Source organism: Lottia gigantea (genome assembly GCF_000327385.1).
Source record: "Lottia gigantea unplaced genomic scaffold LOTGIsca_33, whole genome shotgun sequence".
Taxonomy (NCBI): Eukaryota; Metazoa; Mollusca; class Gastropoda; family Lottiidae; genus Lottia; species Lottia gigantea.
In genome coordinates, this window is record NW_008709110.1 from 615,513 (window position 1) to 625,180 (window position 9,668).

The window sequence follows — 9,668 nt, forward strand, 5'->3', positions numbered from 1 at the left end:
TCATGTGTTATTCAATTTTTTTTTTAATTCTTTAAATTTTTTGGTCTCTCCACCCATTCATAAAACAATACTTTCACTCAATCATACAACAAAAACAAGTAAACAATGAAATTATAGATTTGACATTCTATACATAAATAATGTACATATGATATTTACATTCAGTTCCTCTACCTTTACTTACACCTACTAGAATATCAGATTAACTTAACTATGGAATTTTGGATGAAAAGTGGGAAAGCTTATTGAAGCTTGTAATAAGTCTTGGACAAGGAAATGAAATAGTGTCAGCTATGTGAAAATGACAAATACAATCCAATTCAACTAAAATATTCTCAGAAATATCACATGATTGCTGTGGAAAAGCTGTATTACCTTAATAATACATTTTTTAACATTAACTTGACTATAAAACGTGCCTCTAATGCTTAGAGATGAAATCATGTGCATCTAACAATACATAATAGAAGTGCAAAAATTCCTATCAAAATCTAGAATATAGATGATAAATTTGGTCATAACATTAAAATTTCTCCAAATCAATTCAAAAATCAACATCTTATACACAGAACAATCTGTAGCTACGTTGTCAATTATCTATTGAAAAGTGTAACTACTTGTTTTAAATAAAATACACTTTTCAATTTCACCACACCTCACAACACAGAACACCATGATAAAAATATCTTTACATAGCTGACACAAGGATTACTTCAGAAACTTATTATCCAAATGAAAAAGATGTAACAATGATGAAATAGTCAATAAACCTAAAGTAGACAGCGCTCACAATTCATCGTGATCTTCACCATCTTCTCCTTCACCTTCTGGAGGTGGAGCACCTCCTGCACCTTCATAAAGTTTACTAGTAATAGGATTAACAACTGCTTCTAATTCTTTCTTTTGCTCTTTATATTCTTCAATTTCAGCGTCTTGGTTGCTTTCCATCCACTTTATTTTTTCTTCTAAGGCCTCGTTTATTTTAGCTACATCTTCAGTACTTAATTTAGCTCCTAATTTCTCCTTGTCATTCACTTGATTTTTTAATGAATAAGCGTAACTTTCAAGTTCATTTCTGGCTTCAACTTTTTCCTTCACCTTTTTGTCATCTTCAGAGTATTTTTCAGCATCATTGATCATTCTTTCAATATCTTCAGGTGAAAGTCTGTTTTGATCGTTCTTAATGACAATTTCATTCTTTTTACCAGTACCCTTATCTTCAGCTGATACTCTCAAAATACCATTGACATCAATTTCAAATGTTACTTCAATTTGAGGTACACCACGAGGAGCAGCTGGGATTTCAGTCAAATCAAATTTACCCAATAAATGGTTATCCTTGACCATAGGACGTTCTCCTTCCAATACAGAGATAGTGACAGTGGGTTGGTTGTCGGAAGCTGTTGAGAAGATCTGAGATTTCTTGGTTGGGATGACAGTATTTCTGGAGATAAGTTTTGTCATAACACCACCAACAGTTTCAATACCAAGAGTTAAAGGATTGACATCTAATAAGACTAAATCACCAGTATCCTCTTCACCACTCAATACACCAGCCTGTACAGCAGCACCATAAGCTACAGCCTCGTCAGGATTGACACCACGATTTGGTTCCTGAAAACAGTAAATTAATAAATATTACACCATAAAGTGTGGTTAATTCAAATATTTACAGTTTATGATCAATTACAATATATTACACAAGTTTGTCAATGGGTTATCAAAGCTGAATAATATACTTCATAGCTGGAAGAATTTCTTTTAACACTATTCCTGCTTCTAATCTGTGATAATAGAATTGTATTTATTCACTAACGCTACAAAAAAGATATTGAAGATTTCAATAAACATACCTTTCCACCAAAGTATTCTTTGACCAACTGTTGAATTTTAGGGATACGAGTAGAACCACCAACAAGAACAATTTCATCAATCTCATCTTTCTTCAGATCAGAATCTTCCATAACTCTTTGGACGGGCTTCATTGTTGATCGGAATAAATCCTACAAATAAAACAAAGATTCTTATTCACAATCATCCCACTTTTATACGGACATAGTTCTTATTTTACAGGTCCTTTATTCAATTTTAAAGTCCTCTTTGGCAGGTGCAAACAGGAAACATTTAACTCCTTTCAAGAACACCTTGCTAAGGTTTACATAATAAAGTGTGGATGGACAAGTAAGTGTGCATGTTCATGATGGGAAATAATTTGATAATACCAACTCACCATGTTCAATTCTTCGAATTTAGCTCTGGTCAAAGTTTCTGAGAATTCTTCTCCTTCAAATAAAGATTCAATTTCAATTCTAGCTTGATGTTGGGATGATAAAGTTCTCTTGGCTTTTTCTACCTCTCTTCGTAATTTCTGTACAGCTCTGTTGTCCTTTCTAATATCTTTACCCTTCTTTTTCTTGTACAATTTAATGAAGTGGTCCATAACTCTCTGATCAAAATCTTCTCCACCTGTAGAAATAAATATACTAAGTCAAGTTTTGCATTCTTGGCTCTAAAGTTCTTCTGAAAAGATGTATTCAAAAAAAAAAAAATACTACAGCGCCAATAATTAGTCAATAATCACCTGGATTATTTACTAATTGCCATAAAATGATTTTTAAGACAAGCTAACTGTAAAAATGCTTTCTCAGTTCCAAAATCTTTTAAGTACCAAATCATGTTGTTCCCATAACTTACCAAGATGAGTATCACCATTAGTAGCAACGACTTCAAATACACCGTTATCAATAGTCAATAATGATACATCGAAAGTTCCACCTCCTAAATCGAATACTAAGATATTTTTTTCACCTTCTTTCTTATCTAAACCATAAGCAATAGCTGCAGCAGTACTGTAAAAGATTGAAAACAATATGTAAGAAAAGAAGTTCGCCATCATTTCAGGATTCAAAAAAAAAATAAGACTATTCAATTGACCAAAAAAAACAAGAAATTGAACTCAATAAAATAAAACCATGTAGTGAATAAAAGACTATAAAAGCAAGTTCACTTACGGTTCGTTGATGATTCTCATAACATTAAGACCAGCAATTTTACCAGCATCTTTAGTAGCTTGACGTTGAGCATCATTGAAATAAGCTGGTACAGTAACAACTGCATTAGTAATAGATTTACCCAAGTAAGCTTCAGCAATTTCTTTCATTTTACCAAGTACCATAGCAGAAATTTCTTCAGGTGCAAAAACAGTATCAGTTCCTTGGACATTAGCCTTGATATGTGGCTTGCTGTTTTTTTGGATGACTTTAAATGGGTAGTATTTAATATCATGCTGGACTGAAGCATCATCCCAGTTTCTACCAATTAATCGTTTAACATCAAAGATGGTATTTTCTGGATTCGATGTCAGTTGATTTTTAGCAGCATCACCAATCAATCTTTCACCTTCTTCAGTAAAAGCAACATAAGATGGTGTAATTCTGTTACCCTGATCATTAGCAATAATTTCAACTCGGCCATTTTTAAACACACCAACACTGAAAAGAAAATTGATAATTAAGTCACTTAACTATGTATTCGAGTCCAGAATTTTCTAGAATGATCTTATGATAAATTATGCCAAATAGAGTAACTCTAATAATTCTAGAAAATTATTAATCAATATTGTTAATGTATTAGTAAACTACAACAGATGGTCTAAGCATTGTTTAAAAATTAAAAAACAAATCATGAACAGTAGACTTATGAAGAACTGAATTTAATTCCAATTTCTAAGATACTACTTACCACGAATATGTAGTTCCTAAATCAATACCAATAACAGTTCCAACTGCATCTTTATCTTTTTTCTTGTCACCCTCATCATCATTATCACAAACTACAGCACTGATAAACAGTGCTGCTATACACAATGGTAGAAACAATTTCTTCATTTTCTACAAGAAAAGAAACAAATTATAAAATAAATGAAATACAATTTGTATATTGTGCATGAAAGGAAGTTAATTATAACGAACATCCATGCAGAATGAATCCTATTATGAACAGATGGACCTTTCACAACAGCTGTTAACTCTATACCCAATGATTTAAAAAAAAAACAAATTAAAATCATTCAACCTTAATTATTCTCTACTACCAGATATAAATTATAGTCAGATTCCATTATAGATTTAAATTAATATAATAAAGAAACAGAATGTTTGCAAGTAATCAGCACTAATATTGAAAATGTCAACCAGCCAAAAACGTGTTCACTAGTCCACTAAATATTTTTACTATTTTTAATTTCAAAAAGTGACAAAATTGCATTGATACCATCCCCCACAAGAAAATATCCTTTCATTTTCAAAGAAAAGATGGATAAAAATAGCTTTTCTTCCTTCTTACTGCTAGACTTACACAATTAAATCAAAAACAACTAAAAATGCTTTCGGCAAGTTCTGGCTTTAGCTAGTTCTCAAATGAATGGGCTACTCTCTCAATATTTATGTGCTCAATACCTATTGATAATTCTTTTTTCTGGAAAAAGCCAATTCGACTAGGCAACCAGAATTCAGAGATTAGAGAAAGAATATATTGTAGCATGTAACCTATCACCACTGTATTTCATCACCAATAGGCATGGTATGGATGTATTACTAATTAGTGACATTTGATTAATCTGTGATAACATAAAAATTGGCCTGCATTCTCAATAGACCAAAAAATCAACTGAACTGGACAAACTTAAATGTGGGATAAGACTCCCTCAACATAATTACATTATTAGATCTACAATTTATTTTGACAATTCATAAATATCATTTTTCATCTGTTAGATTAAATGAATATGAAAGGACATGGTATGAATGTAGTGGGGTAGAATGTTTTTTGAAAGTACACAAGAGATATACTTTTCTAGAACAATCTTGGTGTCAATCACAAGTTCACGTTGAGTTGATTACAGAAGGCGTGCAGTATGAATACGATAATCTACCTTTCAGTATCAGTTCGAGTTCCCAAATTTTTTCAAACACGAAATATATAGCATTATTATTGTAGAAGATCTTTTCAAAACTTACCAATATTTTCTCTGGATGTTATACTTTAATGTATGATTTCTGATAAATTATTTCACTACAAATCTGTTTGAACCTTTTTAGTTGAAATGTCAAGTCTGCCGGTGTGAGTTTACGCGTGGACGTATCTATTCTCCGTCAACACTCGTGGCTTCATTTCATTGGTCGACGTCAACACGCTGGACGATTTTCATTGGTGGAAATCCTTTACTTGTGGGGAGTTCCCTTTCATCCACGTCAGCAGGAAAAATAACGGTACGTAGTTTTAGAATCCCCTTTTCGTATGTTAATTAAAGAGTTAATGGGATTTATTTTAGTGACGTGTTGATTGTTTTATTATGATTCCTTATATTCAATTTGATAGCAAGCTGTTTTGATAGTTCATTTTATATTTATTATTTTTACGTTTCAGTTTATTTGATGACAATTTAGATTTTGTACGTAATAGTGCACATTTTTACCACGTGACATTCCTTCTAGAAAATTTTTGTGGACTAAAAATAAAGATAAATGTCTAGAAAGCCTATTTATCGATCTTCTTGTGAGGCGTAGTTCCCCTATTTTAGGTTTTTATAAGACCTTTCTTTTGATTATCAAATCTTAATGGAACCAGCATGCCACAGATCCGACATTCGGAAACCGGTTTAATATTTTTCATGATTTCGACAAATCATAACTCTCAAACCCTCTTCCAGAATAACGGAAGAGGTAACCGATTTGTAGACTTGATTGTCATAAATATTATTAATAGAAGGAACACAAAAGCACTTGATAACCAGGCATTACTTTTCTCATCACCACGTGCTCGTTCCCGCTTTGACTATATTTTTCCAGAACCTTGTGGAGTGAAGAAGTTGGTAGGTCTTTGTAAATGTGCGGTCATCTTAGGCTTAAACATTGATCACGGTAGAGAAGCGTACAACATAAATCAGAGAGGGTATTATTTTAAATGATATCGCCACGCTTCTCTCTCTAAGATTGAGGTGAAAATATGAAATGATTATTTGGCTTGGACATGATGTCGGTGAAGAAGTGGGTCATTTTCATGCAGTGTCTGTTGCCAGGACAGCGACACAAAATCTACTCTTCTTCGAGGCCTGCTTATTCAATTAAGCTGATTCTAATAATTGTCCACAGCCACTGCAGTATAGCTCACGATAAGTCCACAGCCGTTCTCAATGAGGTTTAAGTGTGCCCACGTGGGAATATCATCGTCTTTGACTATCCTGTGTCTAACACGGAGGAAACCTTGTAGAAATATACAATGTATTGTCTCAACCTATACCAGGAATAGTATTTACTAAGCCTAACGCAGACACGGGTCAAGATCATTGGCATATTGCTTTATTAGAATAAACTGGTATTACAAAAGTTCGAAATGGCTAGAAAGCCATTTGTGATCATTTAATGTAATTCTGCCGAACGATAAATATCCAGTACCACTACTTATGATGGGAACTGCAAAATGAAACTCAGAATCCGAAATATATTTGCAAAATTAAGTTTAAACGTAGGGTTTATAGAATACAGCTTGCTTATGATGTAATTTAAGAATATTTGCTATGTGACTTGTGGATGATGCAAATTTATACCCTGAGGCAAGCTATAACAAAGTGTATTTAATTTACACTATGACTCAATTTATTGTTTAATTTAACTTCTTTCTTTCTAGATGTAGATGATGAATGGTTTTGACATTCCTTTTTTATTCACGATGAAAATGTTGAGGTCATGGCAAAAACCTGGTATCTCTTAATCATTTCAGTAAGTTCTTTTTTGGTGAAACAAATCTGGGTGGTTTTTTTTACTGTGGATGATGATACAAAGTAAAGATTCTGTATAAATCTTTGAAGAAAGAAAACTGGTCTTTCACTTGGCTGACACAGTAGAATGTATTTATATACTCTTTATTTGACGGCATTACTGGTCAACTTGCATGGTATCATTCACAATTCACATAGCCAACGTCATTTATTTCAATTCAGTTTTGATTGACTTAGTGGTCATTGAAATAGATTTATGGCCATGAATCCGTGGGTATTGACTAAAGTTCATATTTGATGTGTTTATAGCTTGTTAACCTCCAGTAGAGATGCTTGAAGCATTGCACAATTCATACATGTGTAATCTACCGATGTTGTCGGGTTTCTATCACTTTTGCATGTTGTCCACCGCTCTACTGGCGGGATACCCGATCCTACCGATTTTTGTATTTTTAACTGATCAAATTTTCACGGGACCTACCGTTTTCAATGTTCAAATTCTCTACCATAAATCAACAAAATATCTATCATCACTTGTATCCTAATTGCCAGTAACACGCGTTAATCTCAACACGTAATAATATTATCATTGCCCGATTAATTAATCCCCCAATTAAGATGGTAATTTGATCTGTTTTCACCTTGTAATGTGTATTTTAAGCCCACATGACACACTTTTTATAACAACATCCGGTAGATTCTACTTTCGCTTTTATAATAAATTTTACGGTAGCCCTACTTTTACTAAAAAACGAAATCTTGAAGTCTTCTCAGTATTTTATACCGTCAGTGTCAATCTGCGAGGTCTATAATAGGCCTATATAACATAGACGTCGTTTCAGAATTATTTTTCATTATCGGTAGATTATCATACGCGACTGGATGTCTAATTCTTATGTAAACTCAAATTTCGTTTCATAAAATCGTTTTGTAATTTTACTATAGCCTGTAAACATTCATTTGATTGCCTGCATAACAGGCTTACTTATTACAAGTCTTACCATTCCGAAGAACGTCAAAATGGAAGCGGAAAATTCAATTCAATACTTCGTGAGAGTGTTGCAGGCAAAGTATTTAATGATCGGACTGGAGATATTTAAGATGTGATGAATTACACCTTTGGAAAAAGTAACATTGCCAGTATATATTGCTTTCAGAACATACTGATTTTTAATATGGTACATGTATGATGTAGGCCTACCGGTACCATTTAATTTAGACGGCTGGGATCATGCTTGCTTTCTTGTTTTCAAACATCATTTAACCTTGACATTATTTTGGATTCAATCAATACTGAAAAATGATAATATCAAATTTTTTTTGGGCCCCTAAATTTGAAATATCAGGCACTATTTCTAGAATAATCCATAATTATAGATTGTTAATTTTAACTGCGTCATGTAGGCCTATGATCAATTTAGTTAATTTACAAGGCTTAAAGTTTATTTAAAGAAAAAAGAATCAATTTGGAGTTTCAAATCCGTAATTTACGCGCTTTGGAAAAATCTCCCGACTTTTCACCCAATCTCCAGATTTTTCAAGGCAAATCTCCAGATTTTTTTTCCGGACCTGTACACATGTATGCAATTTCATCCTAAACTTTCATTGCTAATTCACACGAGTATTCCTTTTGAAAACTGGAGTACTTCAATTACAAACTGATTGTTTTCCAGATACCGATAACTGATGTTATGGATTGAAAATACATCTGTATTGGTATCACCTGATACAATAACTTGTTAAGTACAACACAGGTATAGTTTTAATTCCACATTTAGATTATTTCTTTTATGACAAATTAGTTTACGAAGTGCTGTGAATGATGTATGAAATACTAACATTGTTCTATCTCTGATTGTCATTGATGAATAAATTCATTAACTTGTCCTGACACAGCCCTGAAACTATTTTGGTGAAACTGAAAATAAAGTTAACCATTTGCAATTTAGTTCTACATTTCAAATCCAACGAAGCTTCTGTAGCACTTTATATCCTGTAATATGTTTAAGTTTCTCATCAAAAAGAAAATTAAATTACATAAATTGACTTGTTAATGATGTCTCATTATTTGCTACTGCTGAATAACTTTGATTATCTTTTTTGTTTGCTGAAACAAGTCAGATATTGTCCCTTGTATCATGGCATTTCTTTCAACATGAAATAATGTAATATTTATCATTTTTAGATGCTAAAGATGTATTGAATAATTCAAGCCAATAGGTAAGATGGTATTAATTTGACGTTAATTAAAAATCACTAAGTCATGAATGATGATAATTACCTGTCAGATTATAATAATGTTGATATCTGCGTTTTAGTCTTTCGCTCCTATCTGACATGACTTTGTTTAAAAATGAATTTTGGTTTTCTTTTCCTCTACTAGCTTCACTAGTTTTAAGTTCAATAGTTTTAAGGCATGCAAGCCTGGAAATAGCGCCGGTCATCGGTCATTGACCAGCGACTTTAACCTTTTTGACAGGCGACCTTAGTGTACTGCCGGTCGTTAAGACAGGCGACCATGAATATTCATACAAAAAAATATATCACGAAATTTTCAATCGCAAATGAAAGTTGGCTTCTCGATCATGCAAGTCTACGATGTCTATGAATATAACAGTGAGCATAATACGGTTCGGTAGTCGCGTACGCCCTAGTCGGAAATTGCAATATGATTTTAACATACAACTCATACGATTGGTCATTCAGGTTAACAACATTGACATTGCGCATGTCACATTCAAAGTTTCATTAAAGGCTGCTATTGCTTAATTTTAAATGTAAATTCAGGGTGATTTTGGTCTATAATATCACGTTTAAACGCAGTAGAAATATTTTAGGGACCTGATATATGATAAAACCGAAATATTTGTGTAATTGTGTTAATCTTAAT

General features: G+C 32.7%; 1 protein-coding gene across 1 annotated transcript; it reads right to left on the reverse strand.

The window, feature by feature from the left end:
• LOTGIDRAFT_216416 (hypothetical protein) lies at positions 1 to 5,160 on the reverse strand. Its single transcript, XM_009058195.1, has 7 exons — positions 5,019 to 5,160; positions 3,742 to 3,890; positions 3,012 to 3,491; positions 2,695 to 2,849; positions 2,231 to 2,466; positions 1,854 to 2,003; positions 1 to 1,614 (listed from the first exon to the last, which is right to left on the reverse strand). The coding sequence occupies exons 2-7, from the start codon at positions 3,885 to 3,887 to the stop codon at positions 787 to 789; spliced, it is 1,995 nt and encodes a 664-aa protein (XP_009056443.1). The 5' UTR covers positions 3,888 to 3,890; positions 5,019 to 5,160; the 3' UTR covers positions 1 to 786.
• Between the last annotated feature and the right edge of the window lie 4,508 nt (positions 5,161 to 9,668).

Bases quoted from the DNA above. Each gene is read 5' to 3' on its own strand.
- LOTGIDRAFT_216416 (XM_009058195.1), bottom strand. From the start codon at position 3,887: ATGAAGAAATTGTTTCTACCATTGTGTATAGCAGCACTGTTTATCAGT. The intron at 2,850-3,011 runs GTAAGTGAACTT...AATCTTTTACAG, and splicing joins ATGAGAATCATCAACGAACC to TACTGCTGCAGCTATTGCTT. The intron at 1,615-1,853 runs GTATGTTTATTG...TACTGTTTTCAG, and splicing joins AAGAATACTTTGGTGGAAAG to GAACCAAATCGTGGTGTCAA.